A 20,485-nucleotide genomic window follows, 5' to 3' on the forward strand; every position below is an offset into this window, starting at 1 on the left:
CAATACACTGCCAGGGCTTGATGGCTTACATCCTGGAGTGCTGACAGAGGTAGCCATGGATACATATTGTCATCTCCCAAAAACTGGAGGGTGGCAGATGTAACGGTAACATTAAAACAGAGAGAACACTTGGCACTTCAGGCAGGGAAAAGGCTGGAGTCTATTATGAAAGATTCAATAACAGATCATTAAGAAAATATAAATGAGATTAGATGAAACGATCATGGATTTATGAAAGCCAGATAGCGTTTAACCATCCAATGGATGTTTTTGAGAATATTACTGTTAGAATTAATATGAAAGAATGACTGTATATAGTACATTGGCATTTTCAGAAGGCCTTGCATTAAGTCTCACATGAGCAGAGAGTGTGCAAAATTAAAGTACATGAGATTATGGATAGTATACTTGTATGAATTAATGAACTGGTTGACAGATAGAAAACAGAGACTAATAATAAGTGGTAATTTTTTGGGGCAGGCAAGCAGTGAGCAGTGTGGTACCACAGCAAGTGTACTTAATATTCTGAAGTTTGCCAACAGTACGATATTGGTGGGATAGTAAATACCAAGGAAGATGCAAAGAGACTTTAAGATGATTTAGATATTTTGAGTAAGTGGGCAGATGTAGTAAAATATGAATAAATGTGAAATTCCTGACATGGTTAAAAATCAGAAATGCTGTATATTATTTAAATGGTGATAGATTGGGAAATGTTGATATTATTGTACAGCAGTCATTGTCAGTGCAGCTGATTGCATTAAGAAGGCAGTGGTATATTGGTTTTCATTGCAAGGAGCACTGATGTTTTACTAAAATTATAGAAGACCTTGGTGAGACCACATCTGGAGTATTGTCTGAAGTTTTGGTCTGCTACCCGAGAAAGTGCTACACTTATAGAGGGAGTGTAGTAAATGTTTACCATACTGATTTCTGGGTTGGCAGGACTGTCACATGAGGGAAGATTAGGCTAGACGAAGAAGTCAATATTCTTTAGAATTTTCAAAGGTTCATTTATACATTTATATATAATGTATACAACTCTGAAATTCTTCTTCTCTGGGTAGCCACGAAACCAAGAAAGAAAAGAACAGCAGCATGATCATCAACTCCCGAATCCCTCCTCCCCACATAAAAATCAAATTTAATATGCCTGTCTTCATTTTGTTTTTATTTTGCTTTTTTCTTTTTGGATATGGCCAGCACTTATTGTCCATCTCAATTGCTCTCTTTAAACTTTAAAGCTCCTCTCATGAAGATACTCCCATAATGCTATAGGAAGGTAAATTCCGAATCAGAATCAGATTTTTTAATCACCAGCCTGTGTTGTGAAATTTGTTAACTTAGCAGCAGCAGTACAATGCAATACATGATAATATAGAAAGAAAAAGGTAATAAATAAATAACCATGTAAGTCAATTACAGTAAGTATATATATGTATACAGTTAAATTAAAAAATAGTGCAAAAACAGAAATAATATATATTAAAAAGATGAGGTAGTGTCCAAGGGTTCAATGTCCATTTAGGAATCAGATGGCAGAGGGGAAGAAGCTGTTCCTGAATCACTGAGTGTGTGCCTTCAGGCTTCTGTACCTCCTACCTGATGGTAACAGTGAGAAAAGGGCAGGTCCTGGGTGATGGGGGTCCTTAATAATGAATGTCACTTTTGTGAGACACTGGTCCTTGGAGAAGTCTTGGATGCTATGGAGGCTATGGACCCAAGATGGAGCTGACTAATTTTACAACTTTCTATAGCTTCTTTTGGTCCTGTGCAGTAGCACCGTGCCCCACCCCCAACTCCCCCTCCATACCAGACAGTGATGCAGCCTGTCAGAATGCACTCCATGGTACAACTATAGAAGTTTTTGAGTGTTTTAGGAGACAAACCAAATCTTTTCAAACTCTTAATGAAGTATAGCTAGTGTCTTGTTTTCTTTATAGCTGCATCGATATGTTGGGACAAGGTTAGATCCTCAGAGATCTTGACACCCAGGAACGTGATATTGCTGACTCTCTCCACTTCTGATCCCTCTATGAGGATTGGTTCATGTTCCCTTGTCCTCCCCTTTCTGAGGTCCACAATCAGCTCTTTCGTCTTACTGATGTTGAGTACAAGGTTGTTGGTACAACACCACTCAACTAGCTGGTATAGCTTGCTCCTGTACACCCTCTCATCTCCATCTGAGATCCTACCCACAATGGTTGTATCATCATCAAATTAATAGATAGTATTTGAGCTATGCCTAGCCACACAGTCATGGTTATAGAGAGAGCACACACCCCTGAGGTGCGCCAGTGTTGATCGTCAGCAAGGAGGAGATATTATTACTAATCTCAAAATGCTGGTGGAACACAGCAGGCCAGGCAGCATCTATAGGAAGAAGCACTGTCGATGTTTCGGGCCGAGACCCTTCGTCAGGACTAACTGAAAGAAAAGATAGTAAGAGATTTGAAAGTGGGGTGGGGGGGAATCCGAAATAATAGAAGACAGAAGAGGGTGGGGTGAAGCTAAGAGCTGGAAAGGTGATTGACAAAAGGGATACAGAGCTGGAGAAGGGAAAGGATCATGGGACGGGAGGCCTAAGGAGAAAGAAAGGGGGAGGGGAGCACTAGAGGGAGATGGAGAATAGGCAAAGAGTGATGGGCAGAAAGAGAGAAAAAAGGGAGAGGACATAAATAAATAAGGGATGGGGTAAGAAGGGGAGGAAGGTGCATAAGTCACTCGGACCAGATGAACTGCATCCTAGGGTTCCAAAAGATGTAGTGCAAGAGATTGTGGAGGCACTAGTAATGATCTTTCAAGAATCATTGGACTTGGGCATGGTTCTGGAGGACTGGAAAATTGTTTAGGCCAAGGCTGAATGGTTCCAGTGAAAACCAAATTGGGCATCAGTGAGTAGATTACTGGTGAGCAAATGCTACTTGATAGGACTATTGATGACAACTTCTATTACTTTGCTCTTAATTGAGAGCAGACTGATTAAGCAGTAATTAGTTGGATTGGATTTATTCTTTTTTTTTTGATCAGGGCATACCTGGCCAAATCGCAGTGTTGTACTGCTTAGTTTCAGGTGTGGCCAATTCTGGAGTGCAAGTCTCCAGCCCTACAGCTGGGATAGTGTCTTGCTCTAAAGAATGTGCTGCTGTCATCACCCTCTGTCATTTGATTACATCACAACTGAACTAATAGGCTACTGTCATGCTGTGGATCTCAGGAGAATATCTGGAGGGATCACTCACTATGACTGTTTTGATTATCATTTTGTCATAAAGGTACTTTGCATAAATGTACACAAATTATTTTAGAAATAAATATGTAGATAGCATTTCAAATTTTCATTTAAATTTCAATGGCTGTCTACATTCACACACCACACTCTTCCTTTGATAAGGCTACATAAAAAAACCGTTCAGTGAAGCAATTGTGTAACTGCAATATGTGGATCCAAAGATCACAGGTCTTTGAACTCCATACTGTGAGGAAGCATCTGATATCCGCCCAGATCCCTGGGGATTACCACATTTGGCCTCAAAAGCTCTGCAGGATTCAGGCCAGGTTCCTGCTCTTGTTCAATACACACAGTCTTCAAAACTTGCTTAAGTGGAATGCTGAAATCTTTCCAATTTGAAACTGTGGTCACCTGAAACAAGTTGTGGAAAACCAAATAATTGAGATATGAAGGAGACATCACAGACACACTGCTGCTCCCGTGTCAGTGATATAAATGTGAAATAATTGCTGCTCTTCTACATGCACAACATCCATACAAGGATAGTGTTATATGTTGATATTCATGATTAATGTGGTCGAAGGACAAAGACCATGCTCTAGACCCAGCTGAAATGAGCCAATGTTCTAATACAGTGAATAATAAGATGGAAGCAGATAACTAGAAGAACCCTGCTCATGTTGCTCAGTATGTAGAACTGATTGCCCCAGACTGGGGCCAAGCCTATCATTATGGAAACTCACCAGACAGCCCAGACAGTTCAGAATAACCTTTTCCCTGAAGCTTGGCATGGCAAAATGAAGACTTTGTATGCTTAAAGAGCACTGCAGTGTCAGTGTAACCTTTCCTCAATAGGAGGGCATGCAATAGGGAGAAAGGTAAAATCAACATAAAATTTTATGATTGTATAAAAGCTTCCTTAAGCAAGCCCTGAAAAGACTACAGCAGCCTAAATGTAGCCAGTAAGAATTTTACAAACTACCGTACATAAAGTGAGCCTCATGTTTTGGGAGAGTAGATGTCTCTCTACTATGCACAAGAAAGGTTTGTTCAATACACACTCAGTGGCCACTTTATGAGGTGCCTCCCATACCTAGTAAAGTTGCCACTGAGTGTATGTTTATGGTTTTCTGTTGTCATAACCTATCCACTTCAAGGTTCATTGTGTTGTGCATTTGGAGATGCTCTTCCACACACCACGGTTATAACATGTGGTTATTTGAGTTACTGTCAGCTTGAACCAGTATGACCTTTCTTCTCTGACCTCTCTCATTGACAAGGTATTTTCGCCCACTCACTGGATGTTCTGTTTTGTTTTTCGCAGTATTCTCTGTAAACTTTAGAGACTGTTGTGCACGAAAATCGCAGGAAATTGGCAGTCTCAGATACTTCAACCACTCTGCCTGGCATCAGCAATCATTCCATGGTCAAAGTCACTTAGATCATACTTTTTCCCCATTCTGATGTTTCGTCTGAACAACAAATGAACCTCTTGACCGTGTCTGTGTGCTTTTATGCATTGAGTTGCTGCCCCATGATTGGCTGATCAGATATTTGCATTAACGAGCAGGTGTACAGGTGCACCGAATGAAGTGGCCACTGTGTGTACATATCCATAACTATCGATATATCCTTCAAATACTTAATGATTATTTAATGGGTCTCATGCTCTGTTTGTCTGCATAATTTCCTCAGCACACATTGCTGGTAATTACCTGGATGTCGTTCCTTCCAGGTGAAATCCTTGGCAGATGGAAAGGTAATGAATAACATCGGAATAGATTTGATAAATTCCTCCTTGCTTGCTGAAATAGTGTAGCTCATTCTGAAACATACAACTCAGGAATAGAGAGACAATATTTCAATATTTTACTTAGCGATACTGCGCGGAGTAGGCCCTTCAGACCCCTCGACCCGTGCCGTCTGACAAACCCGATTAACCCTGACCAAATCACGGGACAATTTACAACGGCCAGTGAACCTACCCAGTATGGCTTTGGACTGTGAGAAGAAGGGAGAAACCCACACATTCTATGAGGAGGATGTACAGAGACTCCTCACAGAATGGCACCGGAATTGAACTCCAGATCACTCTGAGCTGTAATAGCATCATACTAGCCACTGTGCTATGATGGTGCCCTATCGAGCCCTTTATCCAATACATTTAATCATTTTCAGAATGGCTTTGGAAATGCTTGTGATTTCAGGTAAAGTGGTTCCACTTATTTTCAATGAGGAAAGTTAGAGGTCTGACGCCTAGTTATACCTTCTCTGAAACAGAAAGGAGTACGCTGGACATCTGAAACATAAACAGCAAATGTCATACATGTTCAACAGGCCAGGCAGCATCTTTGAAGAGGGGCATAAAGAAATGTTTCAGATCAGTGCTCTTCTTATTAAAGCCAGAAAATGGAGAAAACAAATTAATTTTAAGTGATGGGGTGGGGGGGGGGGGAGGTAGAGACAATGAAGGGAATATTTATGTTGGGGTGGATTCCAGAGTTGTGTATGTAATGGAATTGTTTATGGAATCATGTAGTAATATAGGAATGAGGCTGTTAAGATAGACAGAAAAGAAGCAAGTGGACATGGTGATCTCTCCATGTTAGTTGTTCCCACCCACCAACTTCATGTGTGAAGGGAACTTCAAGGCAAGATACCTGTGACCTGGTTGGTGAGGACCATAGGACAAAGGGTCACCCATTGATGAAATGTTTAGGCACTCTATTGTGCCATGTTATTTTCAGGTGAACATTTTGTTAATACTATCAAAGAGTTTGAATCACACTAATAAACTATATTATAATTTAAAATGAAACTTTAAACACAAAATGCACTTAAATAATTAATTACATTTAAGTTAATTCAAAAAAATATAAATTACCCATAATATACCTCCTTCCCTCACAACCCTGCCTCCCTGCAAAATAATGTGCAGGTCCAACGAATTCCCCACCAGAGCTATGGGAAATTATAGGATGGCATTACTCAGTTGCTGATTAACTTTAGAGTAAAATTAGAATGACCAACTCTGATAGTTAGGGGCTTATTATATCCACACATGCTAAGATAGGAATCATGAACCTCCAGGAATTATATGGGGAACTGCTAGCAGTTCTCAGGAAAATCCAAACCTTTGGAGATGATGCAGAAAGGCTGAAAGGGGGAAGAAAAGGGTAGAGATACAATACGTTTTAGGAAAGAAATTCTAGGTATAGGAACTGAAACTGCTGAGTGTTGGACTTGAAATTTTGGGGTGGGAATGCCTTTACAAGTGCTGTTTTTATGGGCATATTTGTAGTCAACACTGGTGTACACTGCAAAATAATGTTGCATTCCCCAGCACAACCCCCCACTATCACTTTCCCTCAACCTTGCACGAACTTAATTTACTGGCATCGGGACTGACATAGCTGGATATTGTAATGACTTACAGCTCATCCAAGTTGTTATTTCGATAAATCCAATAATTGGTTGCCTTCAATCCTAACTCTTCTTTTGTACCTTTGAGACCAACGAATACAAGGAATGATCCCATGCTGTGCTGCACCATGTCAAGTTGTGACTGAATGGCTACATGAGGTAAAAAGATACTGATCAGCATTCATGGGTGGAGCCTGACACCCATACTCCTGTATCCTGTGCTTACCTGCTCCAAGACCGTATGGTGGATCTTGCTGGCAAGGTCCATCTTGAAGTGAGGCACTGAGCACTGGCAGGACCTTAACTGGTGCGACCAATTCCTTCAGTGCATTAAACCAAGCCCTGCCCACAAAACTGAGACAAAGGAAATTTTGCAGATGTTGGAAATCCTGGATAGCACACACAAAATGCTGGAGGAACTCAGCAGGTCAGGCAGCATCAGTGGAGGGAAATGAACAGTCGACATCTCTGCCTCTTTCCTTTCCAGTCCTGATGAAGGGTCTGGGCCCAAAATGTCGACTGTTCATTTCCCTCCGTAGATCCTGTCTGATCCGGCTGAACTACGCCAGCATCTTGTGTGTGTTGCTGCCCACAAAACTCCTCAAGAAATCTGTGACACTCAGCAAAGTCTTATCACAGTCGTTATTGGATGTCAAGGGTGCATGACTTCTCAATGTTTCTGAACGTCCTTAACATTGACCAACATTTAGAGACAACTAATAATAACATAAGCAATCGGGAAATTAAAAAAATTCTTTCTTTACAAAAATCTCCTAAATAAAATACTCTGAATTTTTTTTAAAAGGCAAAGACAAACAATTAATAATGTATCTTATTTCATTCTTAGCTCTCTTCTTCACAGCTATACAATTTCCATTTAAATACATAGATTTGCAGATGCTGGATCAGGTCTATTTTGGAGTAGAAAGAGGCAGTAGATTGCCTAGTGCTGAGGAATGGCAGCAAGCTCCTGTTCCACTGTCGGACTCCTATGGAGATTCTAATGGTGGGACACAGTCAGGAAATGTCCAGTGGGACACAGCTACAGTACATGCAGGAGAGAGTCTGGACCTTCCAGTGCTAAGAAATTTGCTTATAAATGATAATTAAGGTATAAAGGTTGGCTGTTTATCAGTCTCATGCTGCAGAGATGATAAGTATAGATATTCCAGGGGAAGAAAATGCAATAAGATGTGCTTGCCACAGGTGATAAAGTAGCTTATCTTCTTACCAGGTTTGGCTTGGATTTCTTTTGGTAAAAGATGCTCATAGGTGTTGTATATTCCAGCATCAGAGATCACCGAGGGTGCAGAAATACATATTTCCCCTTGCCCTTTGTTGACGACCACACCTACAAGAATTTATGGTTATAGTAAATCAAACTCACAAAAATATTATAGCTGTTGATATTATTTTCTTTAAAATTAAATTCTGCAAGGATGAAGAGATCAACTATAATGAAAACTGCAATTTATAGTCTTCTGTATCTCAAATTCTTGATCGATATTAGCCATGTAGATGAAAACTCTAAGTGCATATGAGATTGTTGATGTGAATTTTCTGAGAAATCAGAAGACCTGACCTTCCAACAGCGCAGATGGGCAGCCATTAACAGAATAAAAATGGATTAAGGAAATAAAATCTTTCCATTATGTCCATTTAATCTGATGCAATTAATGCCTCTATTTTCATTTATTTTTACATTGTCTGTGGCAAACACTTCCAAATAAGTGCCTGCAACACACACACAAAATGCTGGAGGAACTTAGGTGGCCAGTCAGCATCTATGGAAAAGAGTAAACAGTTGACCCTTCAGCAGTACTGGAAAAACAGATGGTCTTTTTCAGTACCGCTCCGATGTTCTCTCTATAAATCTACACAGCAACTTGATCAAGGGGGATTTCTCAATGTCAAGTTCTCAAGTATCTTACACTATAAACTTACAGGGTATAGAGTAACTTTTCTCTTTTACCAAACTGCTCAATATCATTCAAGTTTTTCCTTTAAACATGATAATTTAAAAGATTTAACTTTTCCTAATATTCCCTCTCATGGATATGTTTCTCCGCTCTGACAGCTGTATTTCAGGCTGAAAAGTCAGCCTTTGAGCAAAGTACCAGGAGAATCCATGTTTCTGTCTACTCAATATTTAAAAAAAAGTCAAGGATAAGGAGTAGAAATACCAATGATAAAATGGTCAGGTTTTGGACTTCCAAAGTGAAAATCAGAGTTGCTTTCTTAGTATTTGTATCAATTTCTCATGCGAGTGAAAAGCTGTCAATTTGAGCAGGACAGCCTCCAGATGAAATGTAAGTATTTCTGAGATGAAGAAGGAATTGTCCAGTTGATAGGACCAAAGGTAAGTAGGCCATTTAATACACTTGGATTCATGAAGACTACATTAGACCATAAGACCATATGATATAGATCATAAGAGATAGGTACAGAATTAGGCCTTTCAGCCCATTGAGTCTGCTCTGCCATTCAATCATGACTGATTTATCTTCCTTCTCAACCCCATTCTCCTGCCTTCTTCCTGTAAAATCTGACACCTTTACTAATCAAGAACCTATCAACCTTCGCTTCAAATGTACCTAATGACTTGGCCTCCACAGCCATCTGTGGTAATGAATTCCACAGATCCACCACTCACTGGCTCAATAAATTCTTCCTTATCTCTGTTCTAAAGGGACATCCTTGTATTCTGAGGATGTACCCTCTGGTCCTAGACTTTTCCACTGTCAGAAACATCCTCCAGCTAGACCTTTCAACATTGTTCTTCTGGTGTGTGTAGGAAGGGTCATAGAAGAGGTAATAGAAAGGTCTGGCTTTAAACTCACCACAGGCTCTTCCATCTTCACTAATTAAGATTTGTTGCACACGAGCACGCACAAGAACAGCTCCACCTGCTCTCTGGATAACTGGAATACAATGAAAAGCAATCTGGCTGGACCCTCCTTTGGGATACCATGCTCCACGCTTATAGTGGTGTACCAGTAATGCATTCATTACAAAGCTGGTGTCTTTGGGAGGAACACCTAGAAGGGCAAAGTGACTGTGATTTCTCCCGTAAATAACCTGCATATTCATGCAATAATTTTGTTCTTTCTGAAATCATTACTCCAGTAACATAACATTGCAAGCATATATTAAACTCCAGAATAGAATAGAATTGCAAATTGACTGGAATTTTAGTTTACATCTATAGAAAAGATTTGCTGATTGATTTCTCATCTTCAGATGATTATATTTAGAAATATAATATAATGATTTCTCTGCGTGACATTAGTATGAACTCTTAACTGGCTGGAAATCCACCCCTGATGTACATCACCAAACATGATATTTGGCAGTTACTACATGTTTTACTCCTGATGAAGGGTTTCGGCCCGAAACGTCGTCACTACCCCCTCCCATAGATGCTGTCTGGCCTGCTGAGTTCTGCCAGCATTTTGTGTTTTTACTACATGTTTTAGCCTGTTTCTGAAATTTGGTTTCACTGAATTGAATTCAATTCAAACTTTCAAAATGCAGCTGCTACTCTACAGCACATTTTTCACTTTTGACCAGGATGAATATCAAAGAAAACATGTTTTAATGATACCTTGTCTACCATTTTAACTACTTGGAGGCACATTTACATATAAACATCCAAGCATTCGTTTGCTAACATTGCACAGCACAGATCCTAAGCATTAATTATTTTTTTAATCAAACTTACTATTGACTGATTCATTGCTTTAATAAAATTGATAATCTGCTCCTATTAGCTAAATGAAGCAATTATTTTGTTTTGGGAGATCATCATCTATAATTGAAATCTACTGAACAAGGACCATGGTGTAATAATGCTCTCTAAAATCCCATCTAGAACTTTGGAGAAGTTATTTAACAGCAGGAGAGCTCAGAGACAAAACCAGAGTCTGATTGGGTAAGGAAGCGTACAGTATATATAAATTATTGCGTATGCAGTTAATTAGCCTGAACAGTTGACTTCAAATCCCACAGAAGTGGGAAAGTAATTAAGTACATATATAAAGAGATTAAAATCTAGAACTTTAAATTAAATGTTATTGTTAATAATAAACAAGAAACATTTATCAGTGCCTAATCTTGTCAAGGCTAACGTGAGACTTTAGATCAATAGCAACGTTGCTGGATTTTAACTGCCCTGTAAAATGGTCAAACAAGCCAATTCAAAAGTTATTTTTTTTATCATTTTAAAATTGATCATATATATTTCTTAATGTAATTTATAGTATATTTTACATATTGTTCTGTACTGCTGCCACAAAAGAACAAATTTCACGACATACAGTATGTCAGTGATAATAAATCTGATTCTGATTCAAGGGAAATTATTGAGGGACAACAATAACTGGCCTTGCCAGCTACACAGTTCCAGGGATAACAGTTCATAAGGAATTGTTGGGCAAACCTGCAGTGCTCACTTCAGAACATGGGACAATACCTCAAGGATAGATCTGCTGATCCAGAGCATTGAGTATGTACAATGAAAGAAATTTTTAAAAAATGTTTGGCCATGCTCCTAAATCCACTGATGAATAAAAACAAAATGAATTGTAAATATATATAGGATGACAACTGAATCTGCACCTGAGAGGCATTAATAGGCTAATGTGATAACTTCACAAATTATTCTTTCCTGAGATCTTATAGTTGTAGCAGACACGGAGAGTGCGGTGGAACATAAAAGCATTCTCTTACCCGTGAACATATAGCTAAAGACGGCTCTTAGATCTGGGTTTTCTGTCAGCTCATTAACAACATGAGTAACACTTGTGCTTGCCGCCTTGAATATAGTGGAGATCCAATGGATAATGCCAGTTCTGACAAGAAATTTGGCCAATGGAAGGGGAATCATTTTCAGGACAGCCATCAGGGGTACATGTTTTGAAGCTTGCTGCAATGTCAATAAAAATGACCCCATTTACTATTCTTGGAATTTTACGGTCACATTCTTAGGACATTTAGAAGCAATGTAATGAACAGAAGACCACTATACCTTCCTTGTCTGTGAGACAACTTCAATTAGATGTGCATTGAACAAGTCATTGGCTGGAATATTTCTTATGTACCTTTAATTGAGTCAAAACACGCTGGCATGAGCCTGATTGCCACAATTGAACTGGAGTCACCTTGTGCCTGAACATACTTGGTCCAGTGCAGAGGTACTCACCTGCTGGCCTGTGCCTTTCCAAACTCCAGCGGTGAAGCATGAGTGGTGACAAAGCTTTAAACTACACATTGAACCAACCCCAAAATTCCCTTAAGTTTTTAAAACATTCAGCTGTTTAAAATGTTCCTGCATTCTCTGACATACAGCAACCCTTAACAGCTAGCAAAAAATGAAACAAATTAATTTCTTTACGAGAGGTGACTTGATAGTGGTGTACAAGATGATAAGAGACATAAATCAAGTGGATAGCCAGAGACCTTTTCCCAAGGCAGAAATGGCTAATACGAGGGAGCATATGTTGAAGGTGATTGATCAAAGTATAAGAGGGATGTTAGAGATGGGTGTGTGGAACGCCCTGCCAGGGGTGGTGGTAGAGGCAGATCCATTAGGGGCATTTAAGAAATTCTTAGATAGGCATATGGATGATAGAAAAATGGAGGACTGTGTGGGAGGGAAGGGTAGATTGATCTTAGAATAGATTTAAAAGTTGGCACACAAGACCATAAGACATTGGAGCAGAATTAGGTCATTCAGTCCATCGAGTCTGCTCTGCCATTCCATCTTGGCTCTCAAACTCATTTTCCTGCCTTCTCCCCGTTACCTTTGACTAAGAACTTGTCAACCTCCACTTTAAATAAAGCCAATGGCTTGACCTCCACAGCCATCTGTGGCAATGAATTCCACAGCTATTACTGTCTGACTAAAGAAATTCCTTCTCATCTCTGTTCCTAATGGACATCCCTCTATTCTGAGGCCGTGCCCTCTAGTCCTAAACTCCTCCACTATAGGAAGCATCCACTTCACATTCACTCTATAATTGAGGCGCCCTGTTGGTCAGAGTTGACCATGGATATTGCTTTCTAGATGTCTACATGATACGCAAGCCAGTAAGCAAGGCAGGGCAGTGTGATATGGGGAGTAGGTTGTGGCCTATGAAGCAAGCTCCCCTTCTCCGCGCAGCTGATGAATTCAAAGGAACGGCAGTTTGGCATCAATGGCATCGCAGAAGTTGCCGGTCAGTGTTAAACACTCAGGGAGTTCAGCTCCAGATTTTTCCTCAGGGTTTACTCCCGAAGCCTTCCCCATGAGTGGGTATGGCCACAAGACAGTAGAGGTTAGAGATCAAAGTTTTCTTTCTCCTAGATGAGTTTTCCTTCTCTTCGATCAGCTGACGAGCCCAATCTGCCCAAAGCGACTGGTTTTAAGGTGCCAGTAACGTGCCTTTGCCCCTTCTCCTGTCAATAGCAATGGTTCTGCCGGATTTAGTAGCTAAGCCACATGTGAAGGCCAGGACTTGGTAGCAGAGGCTATTTGAGGCTCTTGCCATTGGGAGCTTATCCCCACTACCTTCACCGGCAATGACAACCTTAAAGAACCAGTTCTATCTAGGCCTTTTAATGAGATACCTCCTCATTCTTCCAAGCTCCCGTGAGTATAGCCCAGAGTTATCAAATGCTCCTCATATATTAACGCTATCATTCCTGGAATTATTTTCATGAACTTCCTCTGGATCTTCTCCAATGCCAGCACATCTTTTCTTAGATAAGGAGTCCAAACTGCTCACAATACTCCAAGTGCAGTCTGACCCATGTCTTATAAAGCCTCAGCATCTTTGCTCTTATATTCTAGTCATCTCAAAATGAATGCTAACATTGCATTTGTCTTCCTCACCACCAACTCATTCTGCAAGTTAATCTTTAGGTAATCCTAATCAAAGACCCCCAGGTCCCTTTGCACCTCAGATTTTTGTATTTTCACCCCATTTAGAAAATATTTTATGCCTTTATTCCTTCTACTAAAATGCATGATCATACACTTCCTAACACTATATTCCATCTGCCCATTCTCCCAATATGTCAAAGTCCTTCTGCCGGCTCCCTGCTTCCTCAGCACTACCTGCCCCTCCACCTATCTTTGTATCATCTGCAAGCTTGGCCATAACACCATCAATTCCGTCATCCAAATCATTGATGTATAATATAAAAAAAGCGGTCCCAGCACCAACCCCTCCGGAACCCACTAGTCACCGGCAGCCAACCAGAATAGGCCCCCTTCATTCCCACTCTTTGTATCCTGCCAGTCAACAATCTTCTATCGATGCTCATATCTCTCCTGTAATATCATGGGCTCTTAGCTTGTTAAGCAACTTAATGTGTGGCACTTTTTCAAATGCCTTCTGAAAATCAAAGATTACAACATCCATTGACTCTCCTATGTCTATCCTGCCTGTTCTTACCTCAGAGAATTCCAACAGATTTGTTAGGCAGGATCTTCCCCTCAAGGAAACCATGCTGACTTTGGCCTCCAAGTGCCCCCAAAACCTCACTATTTATAATCAAATCTAATATCTTCTCAACCACCGAGGTCAGGCTAATTGGCCTATAACTCCCTTTCTTCTGCTTTCCACTCTCTTGAAGAGTGGAGTGACATTTGCAGTTTTCCAGTCCTCCGGAACCATTTCAGAATCCAGTGATTCTTCAAAAGGTCATTACTAATGCCTCCACAATCTCTTCAGCCGCCTCTTTCAGAACCCTGGGGTGCAGTCCATCTGGTCCAGGTGATTTAACTACCTTCAGACGTTTCAACTTCCCAAGCACCTTCTCCTTACTCACTTCTGCCCTCTAACACTCAAGTTTCTGGCATACTGCTAGTGCCTTCCACAGTGAGGACTGATGCAAAACATGATTCACATGACTGCACGGCCAAACACCCGAGCAATCACATTGTCAAGTTTGTTGATGCCATGACAGAGGTGGGGTTCATCACCAACAATGATGAGATAGCCTACACCAGAGCTCAAGGCATGGTGCAAGGCAAATAACCTTTTCCTCAATGTCAACAAGACAAAGGAGATGGGTATTGACTTCAGGAGAACTCGCTCCACTCACACCCCGCTTTACATCAGTGACACAGCAGTTTCAAACTCCTGGGAGTGCACATCACACACAATATCTCATAGTTCCAGAACACATCCTACACAATCAAGAAATCTCACCAAAGCCTCTACTTTCTGAGGAAGCTGAAGAGAGCTGGACTTTGCACATCCATACTCAGGTCATTCTACAGATGCACAGTAGAGAGCATCCTGACAGGCTGCATCCCTGCATGGTACAGAAACTGCACTATAGCAGGCAGGAAGTGTCATAAGGGGTGTTGGGAGCGGACCCAAATGCAAGACACAGACACTGAACTACCAGGAACAGGACTAGGTGTGAGAAGGAAGCAAGGGAAGTGGGGAAGAAAGACGCTGGACATGATACAGGCCCTGGATGAGACAAGGATTCCGGGCCTGGGTTAGGACTTGACTAGGACAGCGGAACCAGGACATGGAACTGGGAACTAGGAGCCTGGGCTTGGACTCCGAGCCAGAGACTGGACAAGGACCCAGAATCTGAGTCTTTACTCAGGCTCGGACCCCGGAACTAGGCGAGGACATAACGAGGCTTGGGTATGGACTCCGATCCAGAGACTGGGCAAGGACCCAGAAACTGGGTCTTGACTCAGGCTTGGACTCCAGAACTCAGCAAGGACAAGACATGGCTACAGGACGAGGAGAGTCACAGGACTGGATGTGAGACTCCTGGACAGGACGAGGGAACCCCAGCACCGGGCTGGGCAAGGAACTCCTGGTCTGGGCGAGGCACATGGACGAGACGAGAACACAAAGCCATGGCTTGGGCAGGACAAGATTCTTGGGCGTGGTTAGGACTGGATGAGACCCCGAAGCCTTGACTTGGTCGAGGGAGAGACAGGAACGCAGAGCCTAGGTCGAGGGAGAGACAGGAACGCAGAGCCTAGGTCGAGGGAGAGACAGGAACGCAGAGCCTAGGTCGAGGGAGAGACAGGAACGCAGAGCCTTGGTCGAGGGAGAGACAGGAATGCAGAGCCTTGGTCGAGGGAGAGACAGGAGCATGGAACACAGAGCCAGGACCCCTCCTTGGGTACAGGACGTAGGGCCAGGACTCATTACACAGACTGCAGAATACGACGAGACAGTTCCGAACACAAGGTAGCGGCAAACAGCCAGACCTATCTACTGAAGGCGTGTACACAGAGACAGTTCAAAACAACAAAAGACAGTTCCATACCTTGCTCCAGTGGTTGAACTAGACAGCAGTGAAAGCAAGGGTTCCAGGCAAGACAAGGCTCCAGGCAGAAGGCAAAGGGAAGAGATACAGATAGGGGGTTTGGACAGGAACAATCCAGCCCCCCAAGGCTGAATCCTGAAGCTATTTATGAAGCCAGCCCAAACGAGAATCAGCTGCCTCACCAGAAACTGGGGAAAACCGGAAAGCCTGGAATAAGGAGTATGGACCAGACCATAACAAGAAGGCTCTACAACAGGTAGTCAAACCTGCCCAATGCATCACTCACACCAGCATCCACACCATCAAGGGCAAATACACAGAAAAGGGCCACTAACATCATGAAGTGCCTACCCTGCTCATGGACTGTTTGCCCCACTCCCATCAGGGAGAAGGCGATGTAGCATCCATGCCAGGTCCACCAGACTCAAAAAGTTACTTTCCCTAAGCAGTAAGGCTGATCAACATCTCCACCCACTAACCCCACCACTACTTTATCATTACCCGTCAATCACCCTATCTCTAGCCTAGCGTCACTTTACCGACATACAATCACCCTATATATTTATAATTATTGTGTGTTTTTCATTATCTTAATCTTTTATCTTTATCTTTTGTGTTTTTTTGTGCTGTATTGGGCCCAGAGGAACAATGATCTCATTCTCCTTACAGTTATGTACATGGAATGAATCTTGAATACTTAAGTTCATCCACCATTTCTTTCTCCTCCATTACGACTTCTCCAATGTCATTTCCAGCAGTCCGATATCTACTCTCACCTCTCTTGCATGAACATCATACGCAGAAGGGCCTGTACTGTGCTATGTTCTATGTTCTAAAACACTTTAAATTAATAAAATGCACTGCACAAATCATGAGTAAAGGAAATTAATTATTTTGCCTTCTCTTCCTTGCAACCATTACCATCTTCTCAAAGTCAATGGGTTTGAGGACCCCATTTCAGTCCTCACTCAGCACCAGCACAGGATTTGGGAGTCAATTCCTCAAATGGAGAATCTCAGTGAGATGAAACTCTTTGGGGTGTCCACTAGCAGAGTGCGTCGTAACATAGAATCATAGAATTTTACTGGACAAAAGGAGGCCATTCAGACCTTCAGGTGCATGCCAACCACTATGATTACTCAGGAAGTTCCAGTCTCCTTTTCTTGCATCAAGATCATGGAACGATTACCATTTAAATATGTGATTATTAATTGTTCTTTATTTTTCTTTTTATTTGCTTATTGATACAGTGTGGAGTGGGCCATGCCGCCCCAGCAACCCTACAGCCCCAATTAACCCTAACCTAATTACAAGACAATTTACAATGACCATTTAACCTACCCGGTATGTCCTTGAGCTGTGGGAGGAAACCAGAGCACCTGGGCAAATTCCACACATTCCTCAGGGAGGATATACAGAAACTCCTTACAGTACCATGCTAGAATTGAACTCCAAACTCCAGTCAGCCCCTAGCTGTGATAGCATGGTGCTAACTGCTACGCTTCTTGCATGAAACCATGGAATGATTACCATTTAAATATGTGAATATTTATGGTTCTATTCTGTATGGCCATCTTTTATTGGTAAAACACAGCCATTATGTCTCAGGACTTCCTATATTACTCTTTCAAAGGAGTATGACTATCATTGTTTTTCAAAGGATGAAAGTGTTTCACTGCTATCCTTTTATCAATTTAATGGAATATGGTTAACAGCCTCTATCAAAGGTTTCTAAATGCCTGATACACATAAAGTAGCCACTAGGTGGAGCTGAAGGACTAATGGCTCAAACTGAAAGCGCATGCCACTTAGACTAAAATCACATGATAAAAGCAACCATTTATGGTAAAATATCCACAATGTATTTGATCAATTTGCTTTATTTTGTTTAAGACATTCATGACCAACTAGTATTATTGAAACAGAGAAGAAATTCCTTCGAGGATGATACATTCTGCATTCAATGCCGTTAGTACTGCAGAATTAGCACACAGAATGAAGCCTTTGGCCCATTATTCTTTCAATGACCAGTCACACCCATAGTCATTTTGCTGCTTTCTGTCTGAATTGTTATAAATTTCTTGGCTGAGATTACCTGCCAATTTTCCCTCTTCCAATTTATTGATACTTTTGCTTAAAATCTAGCAAACTCCAATTTCCTCCAATAAAACTTCGGTAAATTAAATGTTTGACATATTGACTGTGAATTAATTGGAAGTTTATATTGTCCATGTTTTTACTTAAACAAGGAGAGGAAAGGATACCAGAAATGTTTTGGGGTAAACAGAAATACTGGTTTTTGGAAGTCCCTTAGTTTTTCTGACACTAACATATCAAAAATAAAAATTAATATATTTAAAATTACCTTTACAAGCGTCATAAATTTCTCTATTGCTTGCTTCTCCTGAGGAAATTGCCTCTTCAGAGCATCAATAAACCCTTGTTTACCTCTGTGTAGTTCATATTTACGAGAGTTGTCACCTTTACCGAGGATTATATTATCATATTGATCATCCATTCGAAGCCACTCCACCTGCCCATCAGTGATTTGGTCCATGACGATACGCATCAGTCCACACTCATGCATTTGTCCTAAATAATGGACACCTGAGGACAAAGGAAAGAGTTGGTTAACTTCATGAATTTTATGCCATAACAACCAGAGTTCAGCTTTTCTGATTTCTCATCTGTGCTTTATCTAATTCAGTTCTACCAGCAGATGGAGCAATAAAGCAGCTTCCTGCTTCTGCCCCACTGAACTCGTGCCCTCATACCTTGACTCCATTCTATCCCCTTGGTTCAGCCCCTTTCCACCTACATCCGTGACATTTCTCATGCTCTGAATCTCCTCATTAACTTCTAATTCTCTGTCCTTGATCACCTTCTTTTCACCATGGACGTCCAGTCCCTATACACTTCAATCCACCATCTCGAAGGCCTTAAAACACTCGATTTTTGCACCCTTTGTTGGGCTTGCATGTTGCTGTTTCTACAACCCCTCCAGTCCTAGTCTCAGCTCTTCTCCTGCCTCTGACTGGTGCAATGTACCTCCCTCATTTTCAGGTAGAACCGTCAGAAATTCCTTTAAACTCATTCCTGGACCTCTTCACCATCCCTGCAGCTTTTTCAAAGCTCAGTGCTGTGCAAAAGTCTTAGGCACACATAGTATATATAGCTAGGGTGCCGAAAACTTTTGCACTGTTCTGTATTTGTCAACGTGGGAATGGTGAGGGCAAAGTGGACAGTGGAGAGGTGTTGGACAGGTGTCAGAGAAAGAGTGCCAGGGCGGAGTTTGGCGTGAATGCAGACACACCCAACCCTGAGACACTGGCAAGGTAATTTGATTCCAAACAATTAGTTTATTGATCATTACAGAATGTCTCTCTGGTGCTTTCCACTCCCTCCCCTCTCCCTGCCCCCTTCCCACTCTCAGTCCACAATAGAGACCCATTCCAGAATCAGGTTTAGCATCACTCACATGTAATTAAATTTGTTGTTTTTTTGTGGCAGTAGTACAGTGCAATACACAAAATTACTACAGCACTGTGCAGAAGTCTTAGGCATCATCGCTGTATACTATATATGTGCCTAAGACTTTTTCAACTCCTTCTCCTGTTCTAAGGGTACATGTCCCTTCTATGTGAAGCTTCAAGCAACATAGATCACACAATTTCTAATTCTTTCATTAGGTGACAAAACTGACTTAATTTACATTGGAGGGAAGTGATCAAGCCACCAGGCAATGTATTCTGAGAGCTCTATGGACAATTCTTAGAAATGACTTACCGACGTCAAACTCAAATCCGTTTTCAATGAATGTGTGACAACAGCCTCCAGCCTGGTCATGTTGTTCCAGTACCAGTACACGTTTGCCAGATTTGGCCAGCACCGCTGCCACTGTAAGTCCTCCAATTCCACTGCCGATCACAATGGCATCAAGATGAGTGGGCACTCTGTTTGTGGTAAAGCCTGCAAAGACAGGATGTGGTCGACTTTTTAACAATGACTGCAGTTGTAACTTTGCTTTGGATTAAAGGAGTTCAGGAGTCAGAATTGCAAAGTCCTTCCCAGTTTCCTGATATCCAAAACTATCATGTATAACAGGACACTATTGGTGGTTCAGTGCCACAGTGTGAAGTCAAACGTATCATTGGGAAATAGAATGATGCATGTAAGAAGAACTTATTTAAAACTTAGTCAGATCCATAGCACATATAATTTAAGGATGAGTAATAGGACCTCAGTGAATCAGCTTTACAGGAGGTAAATTATATTGGGATCAAGAATTTAAAACAAGAATCAGGAAGGAATACTTCTGGGCTCCCTTTTATGTTTTCCACAACTCATTTTTGCAGACTCTCTTAGCTTCCTTAATTTCCTTTTTAAATCTCTTGTGAAATTTCCATAATCACCCTGGTTTCCTCTGGTGAGGAAGCATCTCCAGGCATAACTAGGCATGTTTTCTCCAGCTCTTTTCTATTCCTTATCCTTTCAGTTATCCATCTGTTTTGGCTTTAATTTCCCTATCATTCTCCCCGATGG

General features: G+C 41.3%; 1 protein-coding gene across 2 annotated transcripts in view; it reads right to left on the reverse strand.

Annotated features, from left to right (window-relative positions):
• LOC140741436 (all-trans-retinol 13,14-reductase-like) overlaps positions 1 to 20,485 on the reverse strand; it is a 34,850-nt gene that overhangs the window by 6,499 nt on the left and 7,866 nt on the right. The window contains exons 2-8 of one of the 2 annotated variants that reach the window (XM_073071614.1): positions 19,730 to 19,912; positions 18,309 to 18,550; positions 11,384 to 11,579; positions 9,496 to 9,693; positions 7,887 to 8,006; positions 6,667 to 6,805; positions 4,948 to 5,057 (exon numbers count right to left, since the gene is read on the reverse strand). In XM_073071614.1, coding sequence (XP_072927715.1) covers positions 4,948 to 5,057; positions 6,667 to 6,805; positions 7,887 to 8,006; positions 9,496 to 9,693; positions 11,384 to 11,579; positions 18,309 to 18,550; positions 19,730 to 19,912 — 1,188 coding nt within the window. The remainder of the gene's footprint in view (positions 1 to 4,947; positions 5,058 to 6,666; positions 6,806 to 7,886; positions 8,007 to 9,495; positions 9,694 to 11,383; positions 11,580 to 18,308; positions 18,551 to 19,729; positions 19,913 to 20,485) is intronic. The other variant, XM_073071615.1, reaches the window with a different exon arrangement.

The sequence above is a fragment of the Hemitrygon akajei genome, chromosome 18 (assembly GCF_048418815.1).
Source record: "Hemitrygon akajei chromosome 18, sHemAka1.3, whole genome shotgun sequence".
NCBI lineage: Eukaryota > Metazoa > Chordata > Chondrichthyes > Myliobatiformes > Dasyatidae > Hemitrygon > Hemitrygon akajei.